This window comes from Magallana gigas, chromosome 5 (genome assembly GCF_963853765.1).
Source record: "Magallana gigas chromosome 5, xbMagGiga1.1, whole genome shotgun sequence".
Taxonomy (NCBI): domain Eukaryota; kingdom Metazoa; phylum Mollusca; class Bivalvia; order Ostreida; family Ostreidae; genus Magallana; species Magallana gigas.
Window position 1 is genome coordinate 19,921,740 of NC_088857.1, and position 24,064 is coordinate 19,945,803.

Sequence of the window (24,064 nt, forward strand, 5' to 3'; positions counted from 1 at the left end):
ACACCATGTTATATCGTAAATATTTTAAGTTATGTCAAAGGAAATTTAGAGAATATGTTACAATAACACTCAGATAATCAATACAGTAGATGTATGGAGATTGGAGCTGGGTTATTTATGCACGAGTCATTTATTCGGTTACCATTACAGTCGTAACAGTTATCCCTTAGTAGAACATAAAGTAGAAAAGTAAACATATTTCACACCCACGCAATCTATTCTACATGGGGCTACATTGAGTATATACATAGAGAACATAACATACTGTTCTTGCAGTCCTTCTCATTGAACACATTGTACACGTGATTATCATGGTCCACAGCCTGTATTTCAGATCCACAGATAACACTGTATACATCGGTACATGTACCAGTGAAAGTTTGATACTAATCCTGTTCGGTTTTATTTTTATCAATCAAAAGTTATTTCGAATTCGCTTCAATGACCCCGCTATATTCCATGTTTATTCATCGCGTCACCAAACGCGCTCACCCAACCGTACCAAAACCAGCAGATTTAACTGCACAAAGGGAGGGACAACGGTTGGAATTTTTGAGGCACCTGAATTAAAGCACACCCGATCTAGTTTCCTTGTTTTATGGTGAAATCTCTATTGAAAAAAATATCATAGTCTGGGCGCGTGTGACGCAAGGACCAACAGAGTGATGCCGACAAATTGACTATCATTCGCCTGTTTGTCAACAGTTATTGCGACAGACATACGGTGGGATTAAAAAACGTGGCCATACTGAGTCGATTGACAATATATCTTCTGATAAGAACTTGATTCAGGGTGAAGATTTATTGGATCTTGTCTGCATCGTGAGTTCTGTTTACAGTTTGCGTGGGGAATCGCCATATGGAGTAATACAGATGTGAGCTACAGTGAGATATGGACATCTAAATGGTATGTCATAATCAAATTATAGTACTTTTGATTTAGTTTATATACATACTGCAGTTCTTTAAATATTAACCTCCAATATGAAACTTGTTTAGATACATATATGTATAGCTATTTTTGTTTTTGATTTTGGTATCTGATTGTTGAAGCCTAAAATTTTGAATGGTGTTATTCAATGAACACTTCAATGCTGTTCATTGGGTGTATATAATGCAAAAGTTTGGACCACATAGATAAGATAGTAAGTTCAGTTTGTGAATAGCTTGGCCTAGAATGCCTGTTTATATATGGTCCCCGTCAGCTGATCCGAAAGGGGGGACGTGTTAGAGTGTTTGTATGCCTATTGTGTCCACATTCATTAAAAAATACACCTTTGTTACCTGTCCGAAAAGAGGACTTAACAATTGAATGGCCGCTTTACCTATAGCTTTATGTAATACAGTCACGATTTAGTTTTGAACAGCCCGTAAACATTTTCTCCTTTTTTAAAAATTCTATACACATTTAAAGATTGCCAGGTAATAAGAGTGGAAGGAATTTTTCTTGCGACGTTTTAAATTTCGCAACAGAACTATTTTAACAAAAACCTGTTTCCTATCTTACCGTTGTCGTGATTTCTTAATCGCGGTTAAATCGAAATCAAATGGTAAACAGGTTTTCTAAAATCTTGAATAAAATACAGCGATGTAAATAACCATTGACATATATTTAAACTTGGTAGTTGTGACGTATTGATATCTGTGTTCGTCTGCAAAAGAATTCAAAAAAGACAATTGATAACATCGTAATTTAAAAAGCAGTTTAATGATCCATTGAAAACACTAAGACTTAAAATATTTCTGTAACAGGAAGTCGATAATTGATCTGATTGAATTTTACGATTGAAATGTCATTTATCTTTTAGATGACATCGTTTTGGATATCAGGACTGACGGCAGCTTTTTAGAGTACATTGTAAACGTAAAAAGTGATGTCGACATTAGCAGTGCCCGTTTCTGTGAAGAGGAGTTCCTCCCAGAGGTCACCACCCCGGGCCAAGAGAGGGGCGGATGTCAGGAGGACAAACAGCTTCAACCTCCTAGCCCGGCCCAGCAAACCGGGGGATCGCCTGAACGTGGAGTTGCTTTACAGTCTTACTCCATATAAAGAAAATGTGGATGAAGTCTCGGAATATGCTCGCTCAATACTGATTAACGCAATTAAAATGGAACCCCATGTGCATGACATTTTCTTTCCAAACGAGAATCCAGACCCAGTGTTAGATTATATAGATACCCGAGGGTTTCCAATGGACAAACTTGCAACGGCTTTGGTTGCTGAAAGCATATCTAAGATAAAAGACGAGTATAAGTTTCATCAAATGATTGATAAAAGCTCGCTACAAGATGTGTTGAGAGATATTTATAATGGTCTGCAATGGAAAAAACTTGGTAGGTTGCGAAAGTACATTAATTTCAGAAGCTAGCTTGTCATGTCGAAATTGTTAAATGAGACAATGGTAATTTGGGATAACAATTTCCAATTTTACCCAAGATAATATGCAATATTTATCAATGCTGAATGCTAAAAGTGCAAACTATATTAAGAATTATGTCATATGGTTAAATCCACTGGCAAATTACATTCACATTGACTGGGTCATTGTTTCGAACACCAACTAAAATAAAAAGATGGTGAACCGTAAGAGCAACAATTTTGCCCAATCAATATATTTATGGTATCATTGCACGAATTCTGATTAGTGCCCATGTTCAATTATTCGGGACGGCTTGATTTTACCTTTCAAAAAGAAACTATGAAATGTTTTCACAAATCAGAATAAACTTTATTGTATACACAATATACATGTTAACATTCAACAAGCAATTTTGAATTGAAGGGAGCAATATTTAGGTGTAAAATGAATGATATCATAGGTAGAGAAAAAGTTTTATAAACTACTGTATAAATTAATTTTTAATGCAATAACAATAAAGCACATCATTGACATAACAATTGAATTAAAATTGCAGGTTTCTGTCTCTACTCGTTGACATATCCAGATGTGGTCAGAGACCAGAAAACGGGGGTCTGTCTACGAGATTTCATCGACGACAATGGGTAAAATATCCGAATTTGACCATATTCAACCTGCATGAATTAATTCAGTTGCATGTAAATCAATACATAACTACATGTACTTGTAACATGTAGCAATTGTTTCTTGCTGTGTTCATTAGGCACGTCTGGGCAGAGAAACTCCTGGCCCACATTATGGAGCCTCGCTGGACTCTAACGTGGATGTTCCGTATAGTGCGAGGACAGTGCACGGAGGCGGACTATAACAGAGAAATGAACGCTCTCTTTGTCAAAATCCACCTTCTGGACCCGCAAGTGGTTATACCTGCCTTCCAGTTCCTGCTCAACCAGAAAGGTACGTCAACACTTTGCAACGCATTTAATGATTAGAATTACCTTGTGATGCCATATTTCATGGATACACTATATCCACTAATGATATTTCTAAACGAGTCAGCGCTTTATTTTTTAGAGTCCGCGAAATTTTGCCTAAACGAAAATAAAATGTCTGTATAAAATAGGGGTTCAATAAATAAGTTTGGTGTACCAATTTTCAGTATATTATCTTATAATAAATTTAAATGTCATTTCAATGTACGGTACCTAACTTGAAACTTTGTACATTTTTTACAGCACTTCCGTCAGTAAATTTAGAGCTAGCAACAAGGAACTACCTTGGCGGGTCTTTAGACTCCTCCCTCTTAGACGAGGAAGTAATGGCGGCTGAACACAAAGACTCGGTACCTCTGAACGCCTCACGGATCAGCCTCTCCGACCTGGAGGTAACCCACGGGGTGGAGGTAGAGGAATTTATCACCAGTGAATGCAGAACTCTTGACATCTGGAACGAAAAACGGCCTGAAAACTCCAAACTCTCCAAAGCACGTGACCGATGTGTCGTCATGTAATTGTGCGTTGTGTATTAGCCAAACCTACTTTTTCTTTTATGCTCTTTATTTCAGCAGCTAGAATGTTTTATATATGTCTCAGATCTACATCCTTGTAAATAGTTTTGATGCATTTGACAAGTATTAATACTCATTAAAATATTATTTTCATGTTAATTTCAAATGATATTTTTTCGGTCGAAGAATGCAACATATTTCTTGCAATATACAGGACTTTTCCCGTCATACTGCTTTTAAAAGCTGTGATTAGCGATAAATCTTGTGGATTCCCACGGTGGTTTCTGCTGGAATATAGTTGAAACATGTTAAATACATGTGTTTCACAATTGTAGCAAAGCAATCTGCACTTATTAACACGTTGCATTACATCTCCGATGTACATTACAGTGTATTCAACACCATTTATCAGGGGTAATGATTATTGTGTCCTCAGGACAGACGAATTAACTTACACGGCAGTTAACTGACGGTCCAAATCACGACTCGTGTACAATTAACAACTGTCGCTACAGATCTCCATTGAACTATGAGCAGTCTGGTGTCGGCCATTCAATTCCAATTATTTACTTAAATATAAAATGTCATTTTGTCAGCTTTGTCATGCAGCCACCAGCCGATTGCTATAATGACTTCTCTCCGAAGTGAAATATCGTTCTTGCGCAATTTTTATGAAACTTTAACTACGCCGCAAGTTGTGTTAATGTGTGCGTGTCAACATGGTCAACCTCGAAAGTTTGATGAATACAAGGGCATTTATTAGAAATGCTAATTTATACGTGCGGCTATACATTATTTATCTGTTAACTTTTCAAAGAAATTTTATATCTGTAGGTAATGCGTTAACGTGTAGCTACACTGACTAGATGTACGTGTAACGCAAAAACGCATTTAATGACTAGGCAAGGAGCAGACTCTTTATGCTTTCATCATAATCCTATATCGATATAGTTGCTCCCCTCTGTTACGGGAGGTAACTCTCACCTCTATAAATGTACTTCCTATAAATGCTTATAGTTTCAAGTAAATTGGAGATTTATTTTAAAAAAAACCAGAAAAATTTATTCAATATCAATTTTTTTTTACATATAAAGGGTTGATAAATTCCATGTTGTCTGACCTTAACTTAAAGGGGCATGGTCACGTTTTTGGTCAAAAATTATTTTTCCGATTTTTTTATAGGCGACTTAAATTTGAGTGTCATTTGTTGAGTTATAAGCGAGCTATAGAGCTCGAAATTCTTCGCTATGTAAACAAAGCGTTGACGTAAAAATTTCAGTTTTGAACATAAAACGAATGTTTTAGACGTTAGGAACTGTTTATCTATGCTTAAAATAAGTAAAAAGATCGACAAATAATCTAGTAAAAGATATTTTACTACATGTATTATATTGAACCTACGTAAACAAAAACAGGGCACGAGCCTTGTTTATTACATGACAAAGAACTGTGAGCCCTGTATGTTGCTTATAACTCTACGAATGACTCTCAAATTTTATTTGATCATTAGAAATGCATTTCGAAAGCATCGTAAATAATAAAAAACATAAAAATAGAATTTGACCAAAATCGTGACCATGCCCCTTTAAAGATTTGAAATCCTTTTGGATTATGCAATATAACATTAAGAAATTCTGTGAGATTTTATTGCTTTTAATTGCACTCATATTGTTGAACAGATATCAACATGTAATAGTATAAATACTTCAATATTTAAGCTAAGAATTTACAGCACATTGAGTCATCTTTATCGAGCATTAATCAGATATGCCTTTCTTTCCCTCTTTCAGCGTTAATAAAATATAGGAGACATTTGGCCAAAAATGACTATTACATGGTTTTTCATATAGCCTTTTCCTTGTTTAAGCGAGTAATAATTATAGCCCTGTGCCTATAAATAAAGTAAAATATGAAACAATGAAACGGTATATTATGCACAACAGCTTTTACAATAATAGATTCACAAATAAATTTGAACATGATAATGGTAATGAAAAAGAACATCAAACAAACACAATGCCTCGCACAAGAAAGAAAACACATACCAAAAAAATTAAAAATAAAAAATAATTCAGGTTAAAGCTACAGTTCCAACCATAGAAAAAATGTTTTATTGCGCACAAAAAGTTGCGCATGGTCTTGGATCATTAACCTAATTTAGGAATATATTCTCTAAAAATTTTAATACCAAAATATTCTTGAGACATATTACTTTAGAAGCAAGTCTCTTTGGTATGAATGGAACTCTAGCAACCCAAACTTCGCGCTGAGCTATAGTTCTGCAACGTGTCCTGTTTGTAATAAAAACGTGACTGAAATAATAGAGTTGAGCATTGAGAACTCCAATGATGTTGGATTGCTTGATAAATACATGTATCACATGACGTTTTTCAATAGGTACCTATCACAGATCTAGATTTATCACATTTATAGCTGTCTACAGAAATAAAAAGGTTCGTAATCAATTACTTCACTAAGAAATTGAAATAAGAGCAAACTGACTATATGTACAATTCTTAGATACACATATAAAAATTTTAAGGTTAAAATGAAACTGAATATGGCACAAGATACAAGATTTATCATTTCGAATTCATACATATACCGAGTATTTAAACCCCTTTTTATAAATACATGCAGCTATCGACATCACAGTGTACCAAATTCGTTTCGCATCCTGACAGTCCGTTTCATCTTTCATTTCATCCAATCACACCACACGATGTATATTTTACATCTTGACAGCTGTTTCATTCACATCCGGATACACAATTTCTATTTCGCATCTTGACACTGATAAAGTCGTTTATTTCAATTACATCTAAGCACAGAAATAAATCTATTTCGCACCCTGACAATGCGTACAGTCGTCCATTTCATCCACATATTCCTCCACTTGAATGGTACTCTCAGAAATGTCGTATTTTAAACGAACCATAGCTGAACCAAGCCTTAGAGTTTTCAATGGATCTGTTGGCGAATCTTTTATAAAAGACGTTTGAATTACTGTCTGAATTCATTAAATTTTTTAAAAGCCATCCTGACTTCATACATGTTATAGCTGAATTTTAAAGAAATTTATCATGATGTAATTTATGCTGACTTACCGACTGCTAAATGAACTGATAAGGCGATTTTATCCATTGATAACGACCACAGTCTGAGGTTGTGAACATCTTTAACTCCTGGAATTTTGAGGAAACTCCTCCTTACTGATGTAATATCGATGCCCCTCGGCGTCCCTATAAATAGGTCAACGTGACGAGAAATTTAAAGTTCACTTGATAATTTCAGAATAACAGTTTCAAAAATTAGTTTACCACAGGAACAGATAGTCAAAATAACAAAATAGATAACAAAACATAAAACTAGAAACTTTTGCATAGTTTGAAACTAAATTTTTTTTAAAAAGAGTTTAAATTTCAAAAAAATTTTAAAGTAGAAATCAATGGGTAAAATTTATACATTTGTAGATCCCTAGTCAGTGCTAACTTTTTCCATCACCAGTGAAAAAAAATGGTGCATGTAAATATGCGCAACAGTATAGTTTCTCAAAAGGGAAAGAACTCTTTGAACAACATTATTAAATAATAGTATTTTTCACAATTATACAGGAGAATAAATATATACAAGACATTAATTGTGGCCCTTAATATCTTTCATACAGTTTTGATGGCATTACCTTCCATTAGCACATTTACAATGTCCAAAAATATCTTGAATGTGGTAACCATCACAATTAAAGAGAACAAAAAGGTACAGATGGGGTCTGCCAGCTTCCATTCAGGCTAAAAGTACAGAAAACACAATCACAAACATAGTACATGTTATATGTCTGCACATTGATTTGTTGCTCAAGAAGTTCTCTAAGTGTTAAAACAAAAGGACATTTTTGTTAACATTATTCATAATTAACTGCCATATAAATTATTTGAAAAATTTCACGACATAAAACGATTTTTCATTGGCTGGTTTTCATTTACGAAACTTGGCATCACAAGCATTGTCACACTCTTTCTAAGAGACTTTCACACATAGTTGAAAATAAATGTGCGATTCACATCGATTCCCTCTATTATTTGAGGGAGCTAGTGGTCTAAAAACTGTTGCTTTCAACCGTAACATACACATGAAATGTATTAAATTACCTTAAAATAGATAATGAAAGCTGCAATCAGGACACCAATACTTTGTATAAGATCCCCCACCACGTGAATGAAGGCAGCCTTGACATTGATGTTTTCTCTCTCTTTATGAGTGTCCTTGACCTGTACTAAAGGCTCGGTGTCACTGTCGTTACTATTTATAGCTCCATAGGATTCGTGTCTCACAGCCTCTTGTACCGATAGTCCTGGATTACTATTTGATGCATCTGTCTGAAACACAAAAATAAGTACATGTATTTTTGAACTAAAAGATAGGTATTCAGATTACTGTGGAATCATTAAATTTCATGGGGGCCAATTTTCGTGGATGGCTTAAATTTTACAGGTTCATGGGGACATAATTTCGTGTATTCTTATGTATCTACAAAAGGAAATATGACTTTATTACCCTTAAAGGCTAATTAACAATTCGTGGAGGATGTTATTTTGTTAATGAAAGGTAACCACAAATTCCACGAAAATTGAGCCACCACAAAATCTAATGATTACACAGTATCTGTATTTTGAAAAAAAAAAAATACTATTAAGTACAGCTACATAATAAAAATAAGAATGGGTAGGAATGAAGATCAACAGGTGCATGTAAAAAGAACCTACCTTTGAGTTGCTGGGCTCCTTCTGATGAGAATGGTTGTGTCCATGATGTCCTAATGATATACCCATTCTGGGAAGACAACAAAATCATTTTTATACATTTGTACTGTTAAGTTTAAGCTACCGGCAATAGATAGATACACCTAGATGCATGTACAATCGCATATGGCATTATTTTTTTAAACAAAAATTCATAAGAAAATATGTGTATTAATCCATTATAAAATCTAGAATAAGAGATGAATTTCAAGATGTTAAGTTAACAAATGTACAGCAGATATTTTTACCAATCAGTTTTGTAATATATGTACTTTATCAAATTAAACTGCATTTTTTGTGGTATTTAAAGCAATGATTGCTTACATGATATTAAATGCTACGCCACATGCTGCAGTGATCAGCATGATTGTAGCATTGATTGTATAGTTCTGATCAATCACTCTCCTCACCGCCATGTAGAACAACACTCCAGTTAGAATCCACAGGAACAAAATCGATAGCAACGCTCCAAGGATTTCTGCATATACATAACATTATTTTTTCAGAAAGACACAAACATGCGATAGTACTACAAATTCTACAAATCTACTTACATTATGCAAACATTTATCTCTCTCAGTCACCTATACCAGAATTACTTAAGCTTTGAATTCAAAATGAAAAAAAAATACAGATTTTAATGTGCAGATGAATAAGAATGCCTTTATTCTTCATACATTTACTGAGGTAAACGTAAATCATTCTCAAGCATTCCAAGGGAATGAAATAAAATACAGCAGTTGAACTTCAGTTTCTTGAACATACATGTAAATGATACTGATATCAATGTATCATGGATATGCCAAAGTGAGTTGGAAGTTGGAAACATTTCAAACACATTTCCATGAAGTATTTTACCACCAATATCTCAAATTTTCAGATATCTTGGAATTTTTTTGGGGTCCCACCTAGTTCTAGATATTGAGATTTGACTATGTACATATGCCAGTATCTCTCTCACCTGCGCGATACCATCCAAAGCTAAACTTCTTGGAGGGTGACCTTGTTGCAAGCATCAGGGCTAGAAGACTGATCATAAAACTGGCAAAGTCAGTCAACAAATGAGCTGCATCTGATATAATGGCCAAACTTCCTGCTAATACCCCACCTGCAAACATTTCATTTCATATACTGTGTGAATAAAGAGAAAACAATTGTTCAGACGTTAGATTTTGAGGCAAAACAAACTGCCAGTTTAATCTGTAAATTTGATGTCAAGATAAGCATTTTCATCTATACATTGTAAGTACATGTAAGTGCAATACAGTACACAAGTACCTGGGTAGGTAAATAAATAATCTAAGTATATGTACCTATGTATATCAAGGTATGTATATCTATTCCAACACCAACAGAAATACATACCAAGTATAAGTGACTCTAATTTTTCAACAACAAAAAAATAAACAAAACCTCAACATGTTTGGAATTAGTTAGCTTTCTTTTTGTTTTGTCTGACATTTTATATGTCTATATACATGTATACAGTACAATGAATTGTCTGATATCACCTTTGACAAATGACTTTCTCAATTTTTCAGTTGAATCAATATTTCTTTTGGATTTAAAAAAAAATACTTTACCAATGATTTCTCCAATCATGAAAAGAACACACAGGGTACTGGCAATGATCAATTTTCTTCTAGCTCGCTTGTCAACTCCAATCTTCTCTTTCATTGCATGGCAATGTGATCCTTGAATATCAAATGAGACTCTAATTATAAGGAATGACTAAATACCAAATACAGTAGTTAAAATGGGACTTTTTATTACAAAAAATAAGCTTCCAAATTGTTTATTGAGAGAAAGCTTTTTATTTATATCATGTACAAGTTCAGAGAGCTAACAATTTTAAGGTGCCTTCTCTATCTGTCAATAAAATTTATACAAAAATAAATTACCATTGAGCAGCTTTTTCCTCAACAATCCATCTTTCAAAAAATAATTAAAGCAAACTTTTTTTCCTGTTTAAATCATTTGCTTTTTAGATTAGTCAGTCAATCAGTATTTAATCATGTCAGTTTACAAAGGATAAGGAAACAACTAAGACAATTTTATATCAAATTTATCCGTTTACAGTTTTAAATTTTTTTCTCTAGAGTCAGTAGAATTCATACTGCCGATTACAAGTACAAATAAGGAAGTGTAGATGTAAGAATTGTACTAAACCAATTCTACTTATGAGCTTTCATAATCAGGAATAAGATAGACCAAAGCCAGGCCACCGTGAAAATTTTGTAAAAAAATGTATCAATTGCAACAAAAAATACACGAAGTACTGGAATTACAAATGTCATCTTTTCAGTGATCTGTCAGGTAGCAAATATATTTTCGGCGCAATAACATCCTACTTATCTCTAATTGCATGATAAACTGTACTCAAGCACTTGATTAGGTTGACCTTAATCTTGTGATTTGATAATCTACACATGTAGTATAGGACAGTGACTGATTGATAGGACATTCACACTAAGAGTCCTTATTGCCTACAAATAGTACAACATTTAGCAAACATTAGTGGAACGTTAAAGTGAAAAAATAACATTAAATTTAGGATAAAATGCAGGGATTAGTGAAATTGTTTGTTATATATTATTGTGTAAACTTTTAACCAGTAAAGTATTTTCTCTCTCTCTCCTCTCTCTCTCTTTCTCTCTCTCTTACTTTTCCACAATTTGGTGGGGACATATATTATGGGTAATTTTGTGGATTTACTTGTGCAATTCATGAATTTGTACCTTTGTTTCATAATCTGTACAGGATGTACTGTAAACCCATCAGTGAGAAAAACCAAGGAAGTCTTTGAAAACTGAACCACCATAAATTCTATTGATTCCATAGCATTCATAATTTTTTACATGGAATTCTTAATTCAAATAATTGAACTTAATTGAAACAGTTATTTCTAAATACATGTACATGTAAAGTAACATGCTAGTCAATACCTTTTCTTGATCCTTCTTCAGAACTCTGGAAGATTCTGCAATAGTAAGTTGAACCTCATCATTTGTGCTTGATACAGCTAATAATACAAATGTCATCATCATACCACTTGTATCAGAATGTCCAAGAATGTTTCTCTTACAGTTTAGTAGAGATCGAGGTAAACACATCATGATTTCTTTTGATATTAAGATAAGGATGAGCAAAGTCTTCGTCCATCCATTTACAATGTTCATTTAAGCAATTATGAGTTAAAAGGCATTATATGTCTGCATGACCTTGTCATAGGTTTACTAGATGCATAACATTGAGCATCTTTGCCAGGCAGGGCGTGTGAGGAGCGGTGCTGATAAGAAACCCTTGGCTATAGCGTAGATGAACATTGAAGTACGGTACACGCGGTAAGAAAGAGTTGGAGTACATGTCCTTACAATCAGGGATAAATAGAGATGTGAGCGGACACTTTTGTGGTTTAATGTTATTATAATGCTATTATAATCAAATACAGTCATATATGTATAAAATAATTAACAGCAGTGAAATCAAAACTAACAAAGTCTTCATGAAGTGAGAAAAAAAACCAAGTTTAACGGCTATTTCTTAATTATTTTTTTTTACCTTTGAATCTCGGGGTCTAATTCTTTTTCGTGCATATCCGCGCCTACATCTATAGAACATCTATGCCGAGAGTCAGGTCCCCGACTTATGTCTGGTGATGCGGCTAAAAGTGGCGAGCTCCTAGGGGGCGTTGACAGAAGGTCAGCCATTGTGTATTTACTTGTGATATTTACGATCTGAATTGCTGTAAGTCAAGTGTCACTTAAATTTTCCGCTTTTCCTTATTACAAACCATCATGTAAACGTCAAGTCGTTTGTTATTGTGTTAACATAAAATGCACATCGAGCCCGACCCTCCCCCCTTCCGGGTAGAATCGAAACTAACGATGGGAGTTGTGGTTTAAATGTTATGTGTCATAGTCCCCGGGAAAGGATGTATGTAGCTACATGTATAGGCCGTAGAAGTACAAAATACATGCATAAAATCACGTATGATAAAAAAGACAAACCTTTAAATTTTATAGTGAATTGAAAATTATGGCACAAAATGAATTACAGTTAAACTAGGTTTATCGACTGTAAACTATAGTTTATGAATCGCTAACAATTTGTTAACAGTAGTTTTCAACTGGGAAACTATATTTTTGGAACGGTTTAAGGAAACGGTTGTAACTATAGTTTACGAATGCTAATCTAAGTTTATCAGTCTAACGTTAGCCTATAGATATAGATAAACGTTTGTACTTAAGATTTTGCTGATAATAAGACAAAGATTGACATCTGTAAACTATAATTTACATCCATTGACTATTATAGTGAAGAGATGTTAATCATAGTTTCACAAATCGTGAAACTATATTTATTAAATAAACTATGTTTAGCAATATGACAATATGATTCTTTTCAGTGTTAATTATAGTTTACACTTCTGAAACTTAGATGATCGGTTAACTATCATCATGATGATAATGACTTAAAGAAGGATGGGCAATATAGATTAACGTCGTTAACTATGGTTTACTGTCCGTAAACTACAGTTTACTCGTTATTCATTCTTTATTTCTTTAAGCTTTGCAGCTCATCAGAGTTTACAAATTAAACATAGTAAAGTATAAAAGTGGGTATTTTACAGGAGACCCTATTACATTGTACATACATAAATATGAAAAATTGACATAACTAAAGGCGAAAAGAATCAAAAGAACAACATCTAACGTTAATTACATATATCGTTTCTTAATTTCATACTATAATAAATGTATTTGCCGAGGTTACACATATCTTTAAAATTTTCGTTATTAAACAATTTACAACCGATAAACCTACATTGTGTATTTTATGGATGGTGGATTTATGTTAGCTCATTTTTGTGAATTTGGCAAATTGGCGTGTCAAAGAAAACGTGCGGGGTTAGTTTGGACAAATGAAATTTCTTAGTTTCTTTCTCAAAAATCACCATGATCGGCAGAGTGTTCATCATCAATATTTGACAGCCTAGATTTTAAAAAGATAAGTCTCCGCCAAATAATATTTTTTTATTGCCCAGGACTCAATTCTGGCCGCCAGATTCAATTACTGTTGCCATTGTTTCATCATTTGATGCATGTAAAACTTGATTGTGAATTCGTTTCAGACCTACATGATTGTATATATATATGTATGTCAATTGCATTTCTACTAGACAAATTTATCGACACAATCAAACACTGAATTTGGAATTTTATCCAAATAAGAAAATACGCAAATATCCAGATAAACTGAGTCATTACACACAGCAGTTTCGGCGATGGCATTTATTATTGCATTTAATTTAATACATATACATGTATATATATATACAAAACTCTTACTATAAACCGTATGACTGATTCGTCATTGGACAAACATGAACACATATATGATTATATTCACCTAAATTATTGTTATTTAAAACAAACAAAAACAAAACATGCAGTGCAGCGCAACGCTACCAATTAAGTCTTCGACACAATTTGTACATGCGACCAGCCAAACAATTTTTTTTTCACTTGCTAAATGTTGATTTATAATCTCATTTAAAACTTCGTTCTGAACTCCTTTCACCCATTATAATACATGTGTATAAATAGTGGACTAGCTTGTTTAGGCCTATAAAAAAAATGTGTGTTTAGGGTAACACTGAAGAAAAATTTAGGTTAGGTAGGTAGGGATTCTTTTTATTTCTTTTTATTTTATCATTTTTTTTTTCAGCATTGAATCCTAAGAATGTTTGTTTGTGTCATATTTAAAAACGGATTTTAATAGAAATAATATAAAATTCACGATCGGATAAAAACAGACATCTAAAAATGGTAGGATCGGGGCATTTTTGTAGGTTATGTTGGGTTACCCTAAACACACAACTTTTTTTTAAGCTGTATTGATGTAACGTCATTAGTCGGGCGGATCCTGGCATTCATTGCATTCAGACATAGTAGGATGATACTCCTCAATCTGAATCACGCTCTCCGATATACCGAACTTCTTTCGGACTATGCGGGTACTTATCCTCAGCACATCCATTGGATCTCTGTCCTTCTCTGTATATATAAAGGAAAAAGATAACATTTGACGCCGAATTTAATGAGGAAATGTGCATGAATGACAAATAAAGGTAAGAAGCTCAACATTATCATGAGGACGGAAGAGAAATAGTGTTCAATGTTTGCAAAAATTGGTCATGCAAGAGGACATAAGTGGATGGAGGGAAAAAAAAGTAAAAAGATCGAGGACAATGTACAAACCGACTGCCAGATGCACGGCTATTGCGACTTTGTTCATTGACAGGGACCACATCCTGAGGTCATGCACCTCCTTGACCCCGTCAATCTCCAACAGGCTCTGGGATACGTCTGTAAAGTTCACCGTTCGGGGAGCACCTGCCAAAAAATAACAAAAATTAAATTTAATATACATGTAATTTCTATAGTGCAAAATTGTATTCCCTTGATTTGAGATCGTTGAAATTAATTCTCGTCGCAATAAAAATCGCGTCATCTAATGCATAATTCCAATATTCAAATATACATTTGCGTTTGAGATTACCTTCCATCAACACGTAAATGATGTCTTTGACAATGTGCATTGTTGTGAATACGACCAGAATAGAGAAGAGGAACGTACATATTGGGTCTGCTATCTTCCACTCCGGCTAAAAAGCGATATTTATGCATGTATACAGTACAAACAGGTTAATATTTATGAATTACGTATATGTAAGATCAATCTAGCTACAACTGTATCACTATACACGTAATTAAAAAATAGATTAACTCTGCATGCAATTTGTGCTTAGCTTTCATCATTTTTGGTCATACACCAACTTTTATGGATATCGTAGTCGAGTCAAGTATGAAAATCGTCATAAAATGTTATCGGTAGAAAAATTGCGCTGTATTTTTTAGGCAAAAATTGATGCAGAATTTGAAAGTTCTAATACCTTGAACCAGATGATAATGGCCGCAATCAGCACCCCGAGGCTCTGCACCAGGTCCCCGAGGACGTGGATAAAGGCTGCTCGGACATTGATATTCTTCTCCTTCTTGTGGGAATGACCATGGTCATTTTTCTCGACGTCGTGAACGTTTTGATTGGATATGGCTCCGTATTCCACCAGCTTCTGTTTGTCGTCTAGCAGGTGCTTGTCCGTTTCATGGGAGTTATCCTCGTTCTGACTTTGGTGGCCACTGTCCGTTGGAGTGTAGGTGGGGGAACCACCATGAGAGTGGTGGTGGTGGTGGCCTGGCTGGTGGAGCGTGGCACCCATGCTGAAAGATTATTGAAACCAGCCTTTTTATTTTAATTATTTAAGCACGAAGGTAGAGTTCTTAAGCTCTGAAAAAGGTCATAGCAGAAAAACGCTGTCTTTATCGCAACAATTAATATGGAAACATTAATATTTATATATAGGACATGTTTGCAAGAACTAAAACTTTCCACATTTGCAGAATCGTATAGTGTATACATGTACACTTTTTGGGCTAAAAATGTCCTTCACAAACATATAGTTACATGTATCTTTTTAAAAAAATGATATTCGAGGGGACCAGATAAGATGTAAATTCTTGCGCAAGGGATACCAAAAAAAATTCAAAAATATTGAAATCATAATTTAATCTAAAAAACGGCATTACATGACGTTGATGACCACGCCGACGGACGCCGTGATCAGCATGATGAGAGGGTCTATGGTGTAGTCTGGGTTGATGATCCTCTCCACGCCCAGGTAAACTAGCACGCCGGTCAGTATCCATAGAAACAAAATGGACACCAAGGCACCGATGATTTCTGATATTAATGTAGAGCTTATACTTTAAGCAAGTTATAACATTTTCGTTATCAGTGTAATTTATGTATGCATTTTCAAAAAAAATTGTGCGAAATGTTACAATTCAATTGATGCCTCTTATGTATTAGACATCTCAATGTTATAAAGAATTATTTTAATTGGTCTAATTTTAATATAGAAAAGTATATTAGCCAAGAGGCAAGCATCCGTTAACATTTCTGAATTTGTACATTTGCGTCGCCTTAAATGAAAAACGTTGTAAAATATGTACCTGCTCTGTACCATCCGAAGCTTAATTTTTTAGTTCTCCTTTTAACTGTTAAATGCATAGCTACCAAACTAATTCCAAAACTAGCGAAATCTGTCAGCAGGTGAGCGGCATCAGACATAATGGCAAGACTTCCGGCCAACGCGCCCCCTGTAAAATATAAACCATACGTATATTGGTAGTGTATACAAAAATATTAAAATAATACATGTAACTTTCTGGCAGAGAGAGAGAGAGAGAGAGAGAGAGAGAGAGAGAGAGAGAGATGTGTTCATACCGACAGCTTCTCCAACCATAAAGAGAGAGCAGAAGATACTAGCAATGATGAGCTGTCTCCGAGCTTTCTTGTCAAAAATGTCCTGATTTTTCTCTGTATGACAATGGTGACTCACTGTGAATTCAAAAAATAATGCATCAATTATCGTTCTTGACACCGAATAGAATGGTTACAAATTCTGTTATTTTGTTTTCTATGATAATTTTTAAAGCGCTAAGCATAGCTCAGCGCTTTATTGTCGTTAGATTCTACTTCCGGTACATCGAATAACCGCCCCATATGAGCAGAAGTTTACATCATTTAAACTGGCTAGGGAACCAGTTTCGGGAGTTTGTGCCGTAACTGCACGGGCTATTGTAAATGTACTGTACGGGCTTTTGTGAATTTAATGTACGGGGCTTACATACATGTACATCATTGCAGGGGCTGCCACGCAGTGATGAGGAAATATAGTGCGTATACAGAAGATGAAATGTTATATACATATGTCTGTTATACTAGTATACATACAGAAGCTGGGTTAGCGCTTTTCAGTACTATCAGTACTTTGATTTTATATTGTATTTCATTGTACATGTACATGTATTTGAAAGAGTGTTCCTTCTGCAATACTGAACGTATGTGCTATTTATAGTATCATCCCGTCATTTCTAATGAGAAATGGGATTCGAAAAATCGGCATTTGGGTCAGTTCCTTCAACCGCAAAGTGAAAGCATAATGATAGTAAATTCTTACATGATTAGTTTGGGAAAAGTATTCTTGAAACTCTTATTAAACTATGTAATCTCTGTGATGTATCCAACATAAAATTACGAAGACTAAGTCTTGAATACACATTCATATTCAAATAGTTCAACCCTCTGACATTAAACATGATTTAACAAAATGAACATTACAAGTCATTATCCTATATCCGCCATCATTTAGATGATCATTTAGTGAATTAAGAGTGTACGGTTTTCCAACAGTTGTTCATATAGACTCCTATGAGGTCGAATACACTGCCAGTAATAAGCTTGGTACATTACCAACAAAATTATAAATTCGTTTTAATGTCCATGCATCATCAGGCATCTCATTTTTTTTTCATTTTCCTGGTACATAAATGCTTAAGTTCCCTGAAGGACTTAGTCTGTTTTATTCGAGAATATCTCTTTTCAATAATTATATGTGATATTAAGACACGACAGGATTGATACAATAACAATGACGATTTGCCTGCAGACGATCCCCTCATGTGCGGATCTGGAAGGGGGCGGGGGGTCAGGTGTCCAGGCCCCCACCCCTGGGGAATTATAGTTTATTCAATTTACATATTAAAATTATCGCAAATATGCCTCGGACTCCTCCAACTCTGGCAAATACAACTATCCTTCAGACCCCCCCCCACCCCCCTTTCGGTAAAATTTTCTGGATCCGTGCGGTATAAAAACTTGATCACTGTTTGACAGTTCATGGCTCGAAATTAACTCGCCATAACCTACTACATTCTGAATTCTTACCAACCCACCATACGATGCAAGTGACAGACAAATAGAAATCTTTGAGTTATTTCCAGTGGCTTATTCATTAATAGTAAAAAGAAAAAACAAACTACTAACTAAGAAACACTAGTTGATAAACTAGTAAACAGTTGATTGTATCTCCATGGGGCTGAGGTGACTCATGGTCATAACTACATTTGGCATTAATAGCATGATGAGAGAAAATTGAGAGAGAGAGAGAAAACGATAAAAGTATGCAAATTATAGTGATAAAGCTTCTGGGCATATTGGAAAATTAAATAAAAGACCTACTGCGGGGGTATGTCAAATAATCAAAGGTTGTTTAAGTTTTAATTTGTCTCACTATTAATTTGAAAATCACCAGAAATCTCTCACTACATTTGTTTTTACACCGCTTTACATGTAACAGCCGGGTTTTATTCATGGCCGTTACAATTCCAATGTGTTTCAAAACCCACCCTGAGGGTGCTACTGTTATGGGGTCCGGGGCCGATTTGTAATGTTCCTGCCTATTATACTAGAGACAGTTCTGAATGCTACACGACAAGAATGCAGCTGCATGCCCACAAACATACAAGTCTGCCCTTAATTACATGTACATAATCATAAACGCGCATCTGTGCCCTTAATTACATAATCATACCACGCATCTGTGTATCTTAATTTTATAGTGTAGCCAGTTGGACATTTATTATTATAATATATAATAAATACAATTTTGCTTCTTCTGTCACATATCATGACATGAAATCGAAGCATGAAAGAATTTTGATAAATCTCTATTAAAACCAAACAAAAAAACTAAACACGAGAGCCAAATATGATAAGAGTTTTCCTCTTTTTGCAAATATTCTGCTTCCATATATGTACATGTATTACCATATGTGTTGATTCCAAGATCCATCGATTATAGTACTGCATTTTGCAATCGCTTTAATTTCACTGTGATACATGTAACTATACATGTGTATTTTCAATTCTGCCAAGTTAATGACAAAAAGTAGTTTTAAGGGAAAGATGATGTTAATTGTTATCAGATTGTAATTTTAAGTCTACTCACCATAAAAATATTAATATTTCAAAATCACGAAAATAATTAAAATAGTCTTCTCAAGCATGGAAACTTTGTGGAGTAAAAATGAGCCCTCTCCCTCCCTGACATATTCATATACTCAGTACTATTAGAATGTGTTCAAGGATACACTGTACGTGAAAATCATCTCCCTTTATTAATCACAAAAAATGGATGAAATTGTTAAAGTGTGTAAGATGTTTTAAATCCAAATACTCCAAGGAACACTTTAGATTTGTGAAACATAGCAAATATAATGCTGTCAGGCGAGGGGGAGGGGGAGTTCTCCTTTTAACAATCTACATGTAGTACATGTACACATGTATACATGTACATGTGTACATGTACTTAATAAATACTTACGAGGATCGTCATTGCTCTTTTCAGACCCCTCTTTAGAATCCCGGCGTAAATCCAAGGTCATGCTGAAATAAAGAGTCACTGACAGTCAAAACGTGTAATATATTTAATATATGAATTGTTTTTCTGATCTTTTTATCATTAATGAACGAACAAACTAATTACATGTAAAACAAATAACTTCGTTGTCTTCAAGCATCATGCATGTGTTCATCATACTAGTCTTGTTAACCGATCTTTCTATATATAAATGATCTATTTGTGATTTTCCCCCCTCATTTTTATTCTATCGTGATCATACAAAAAGTAATGATCAAATTAAACAGTAATGCATTGTGTGATCACATGCTTTCTTGAATATCCGGCGGTTTTACTCGTATACAGCACATCACAGTAATACTAATATATATCTATTTAACTAGTGTTTTTAAAAGACTAATGTCCTATAAGATATGATTACAAAGTATAAAAAAAAAATGACATTGCACGACGGTATATAGATTGTTTTACTGGTCCATATATTAATAGCATTTTTTCAGGGGCAGGGTTCAAGAGATAATTCTGTTTGCCAGGGGAGAGGATAAGAATCCCATTTTTAATCATTTTACTATGATAATTTGATTCAGTTTAAAATTTCTAGTTGGGGTGTGGGGTAGTCGCAGACCCTGATACATGTAATGTTATTTTTCAATGCATTTTTTCTCTACGAAATGATAAATGATACTCAGATTCATTGCTGAAACTAGACTGAAAGTATCTATTTATAGATTATATTTTCACCGATTAAAATAATACCAATAGTAGTTCTTTACTAACCAAATATTTACATGTACTGTATCGGACCCACTACATCCCAAGATTAAAACGTATTAAGAGTAAAGATGGACCCCAGGTTAAAATGTACCAGGGGAATACACATAAAGCGAGTAAAATCACCTAGATTCGCAAAGCACACTGATTTTCTACTTATTTATATATTTACTCTGTGTGAACTAACGTGTACAAGCAATCATTTAAACAGGGATGAAATAACAATTATTTTTAGGTAAGAGTATGTACATCTGATCTTTATTCAAAACAGTTTGATGTCGCCATGATACAGTACTTATATATAAAATTAGATAAAGAATCTCGAATTTCGAATCTCGTATTTTCGAATCTGAATTATCGAATTCAAAATCTTGGCTTTCGTGGGAAACTTGATTTTTATTACTAATAATACTTGACTTTCGACTGCTTCATTATTATTTTTTTAAATTATCACTTTTCACTAAATCACTAAGGCAAAAACAAAACATAAATTGTACTTATAAATGCATTATTTAATGCATATTTTCATCAAAAGAGATTCACTCACCTGTCTGATGACGTCATCTTGATTGCCACAAAACTTTGTTTTAAAAAAAAAAGTGATAATTCCAAATGTAAGCTCAGTGGCGACTCAAGACATCTGGTTAGCTGTTTTTTAAGGTAGATAATTTTACCGATGTCGCTAGCGAGAGCTCATGTCGGACTTAATAAGAGTCTGTCATTTGACCAGCCGATCGCTGTGTGCATATTTCCTATAGCTACTCCTCACGGATTCTCGAGTTAAATTTTGCACACGAACACGGTGGTGTGAAATGCGGAGAGGGGGGAGGGGACAGATGCGCTCTATGTTACTCAGCCTAAACCAGTCATTCACCACAGCTGTTGATAGGGCCTTCCTTTACGTATATATATATATACACATTAAACTCTATTATCCTAAATGGAATTTGATTTTCATGAAATTACTTCCATTATTAGTATAAAATAGAGTGTATTAGGAGGCACTTAAAAATGATATACCAGTTTTACGAATTCTAAAAGTGTTCGGACTTAATTTCATTTTCAGTTAATACAAAAGAATTAATAAGTCATCGACCCATTGCGGCCTTCGTTACAAGAAAGCTTAGGCGATCAAAAATATTTAGTATCTCCTTCTAGATTCCGGAGGTTACAACTAGTGCAGACAGGAAGTTTGAGTCTCAACAATTGCTTTTTTCATAGTATATTAAGGATCTTGATGCATAAACACCCCTCTCTCTCATCAAAATGAACGAACCGTTTGCATACGCAGATCCAGAATTTTTTTCCGGGCGGCGGGGGGGGGGGGATGTTCCAAGGTATACATATATATTTAGGTTTGCCGGGGGGAGGGGGGGGGGTTGGAGACATATTTTTGATAGTTTTTTTTTATGTAGATATATCATGAGAATTTCATTTTTCCAGAGGGGGTGTGGAACCCCACCCCCCCCCCCCCCACTATTGAAAACGCACATGTGTCGATTTTCGTTGCTTTCTTTTACTACGGTAAACCGATTTCTATTTCCACATCCTGTTTCAATTCAAATGGAGGCAACGTCCTTCAGCTGATATCACGCCTTCTTTTTCTATATTTTTTCCACAAACTGTCTGGAATAAATGATTTTTTTAAACTATAAATCCTTGTTTAAAAAAAAAAAACTCTAAATCTGTGTTTTGAATTGTAAAACGATGCTTTTATACATACAATCACATAATTTCTTTATGCATTCCGTGGGAATTTAAACAAGACAGAAAGGAGATACGCCAATTATATACAAATTTTTACCCCTTAGCTTAATGTACTCTAACAAAGTACGAAAGGAGTATATCGCTTATTTTGCTTTACGCATTTCGTGAACTTTTTAAAAAGACATCTTTATAAATTAAACTTTTTAAGTGATTACAATACTTACATGTATCATGTAATCAACTTCGACGTGTACATGATAAAAAAAATAAAATTTAGTCCATAAAATGATAGGGGGTTAGCCTGAAAGCTGTTCTGATGCGATCTAATAAGCTTAGCCTAAAGAATAAACAAATAAACTAAACTTAAATTCTACCAAAGAAAATGTCATACTATTGTAAAATCAGCTTTGTAGCAACCTCTAATGATACAACGTCCACTAATGATATAATGTTGCATTAGTGGGATGTTAACCACTAATGATATAATTTTATCATTAACGAACAACCTAACCGTCCGCTAATGATATAATTTCAGATTTATATTATTAGCAGTCAAAAACCGTAAACTCTAATGATATGGGGAAAAATGAGAAATAAGTACTATCTTGAACACTAATGATATACATTTGCACACATCATCAATTGCATTAGTGGATGGATTTGCAACCTTTAATGATGTAATATGATATAATTTAATATAAAATCATATATATATATATATATATATATATATATATATATATATATATATATATATCGAAATTTTAAATCGTACTTGAGTATACCTGCGCTATATACATACAAAGGCAAAGTATCAAGGAAAACTGACGATATTTACATTTGGAAAAAAAAAATACTTAAGTGACTTCATAGATGGAGAGGTCATGGACAATGGTGACTAATGTTGAGTTTAAAATGTTAGACAACCTCTGTATAACGTTGGATAAAGATTTGATTTTCATACGATACTGCACAAGAATTTGTTAAAATTTGGGGGGGGGGCAGTTATTTGATCATATGCATGTATATAGTCCTTTATTGTAAAATACACCATTCTGACATTGCCTATGGAATGCCATAGCTGCCTTAAGGTCAATTTCATATTATATGAATTGGTATTAATTTATTTGCAATAGAAATATCATTATATGCAGTGTTAGCATCATTATAATATACATTGCTAACATTATCATATACTGTGATTACATTCATTCTATTCAGGGGTAAAGTCTTTATATGAAATGGAATAATAATTACATTATGTCGTCAAACCATTATGTGGAGTAGTTTATTCATTATATGCTATGAATAAATCTTTATATGATATGATAAACTCATTTCATAAAGAGATGAACTCATAATGTATTGTTGTTCAATCGTTATGTTTTGTGGAACACTCTTCATGGCAGTTGCAAAATCCTTTTATGCAGTGCAACTTCTTGACATTAGGTGATAAGATCATTATATGCAGTACTAACATCATGTTATGGTTTATTAAAACCATTAGGTATGGTGGTTAAACCTTTATGTATTGTGGTGAAAGCTTTACATGCAATTGTAAATCCTTTATATAATGTGACAATTTTATTAT

General features: G+C 34.0%; 3 protein-coding genes across 3 annotated transcripts; 1 reads left to right on the plus strand and 2 right to left on the minus strand.

Moving 5' to 3' along the window:
* The first annotated feature begins 377 nt into the window (after positions 1 to 377).
* On the plus strand, positions 378 to 4,026 carry LOC105329538 (uncharacterized). The gene is made up of 5 exons (XM_011430822.4): positions 378 to 907; positions 1,809 to 2,334; positions 2,917 to 3,004; positions 3,124 to 3,317; positions 3,596 to 4,026. Exons 2-5 carry the CDS (start codon positions 1,875 to 1,877, stop codon positions 3,868 to 3,870), a joined length of 1,017 nt encoding a protein of 338 aa, XP_011429124.3. The 5' UTR covers positions 378 to 907; positions 1,809 to 1,874; the 3' UTR covers positions 3,871 to 4,026.
* A 2,049-nt stretch (positions 4,027 to 6,075) lies between these two features.
* Positions 6,076 to 12,502, minus strand: LOC117681380 (proton-coupled zinc antiporter SLC30A2). The gene is made up of 10 exons (XM_066084114.1): positions 12,228 to 12,502; positions 11,612 to 11,646; positions 10,250 to 10,360; positions 9,628 to 9,774; positions 8,991 to 9,144; positions 8,631 to 8,697; positions 8,016 to 8,243; positions 7,550 to 7,655; positions 6,975 to 7,109; positions 6,076 to 6,849 (listed from the first exon to the last, which is right to left on the minus strand). Exons 1-10 carry the CDS (start codon positions 12,374 to 12,376, stop codon positions 6,707 to 6,709), a joined length of 1,275 nt encoding a protein of 424 aa, XP_065940186.1. The 5' UTR covers positions 12,377 to 12,502; the 3' UTR covers positions 6,076 to 6,706.
* A 1,443-nt stretch (positions 12,503 to 13,945) lies between these two features.
* On the minus strand, positions 13,946 to 21,542 carry LOC105329540 (proton-coupled zinc antiporter SLC30A2). Its single transcript, XM_011430824.4, has 9 exons — positions 21,314 to 21,542; positions 19,960 to 20,021; positions 17,019 to 17,132; positions 16,745 to 16,891; positions 16,319 to 16,472; positions 15,625 to 15,952; positions 15,231 to 15,336; positions 14,930 to 15,064; positions 13,946 to 14,725 (listed from the first exon to the last, which is right to left on the minus strand). The coding sequence occupies exons 1-9, from the start codon at positions 21,328 to 21,330 to the stop codon at positions 14,580 to 14,582; spliced, it is 1,209 nt and encodes a 402-aa protein (XP_011429126.3). The 5' UTR covers positions 21,331 to 21,542; the 3' UTR covers positions 13,946 to 14,579.
* Positions 21,543 to 24,064: the final 2,522 nt, after the last annotated feature.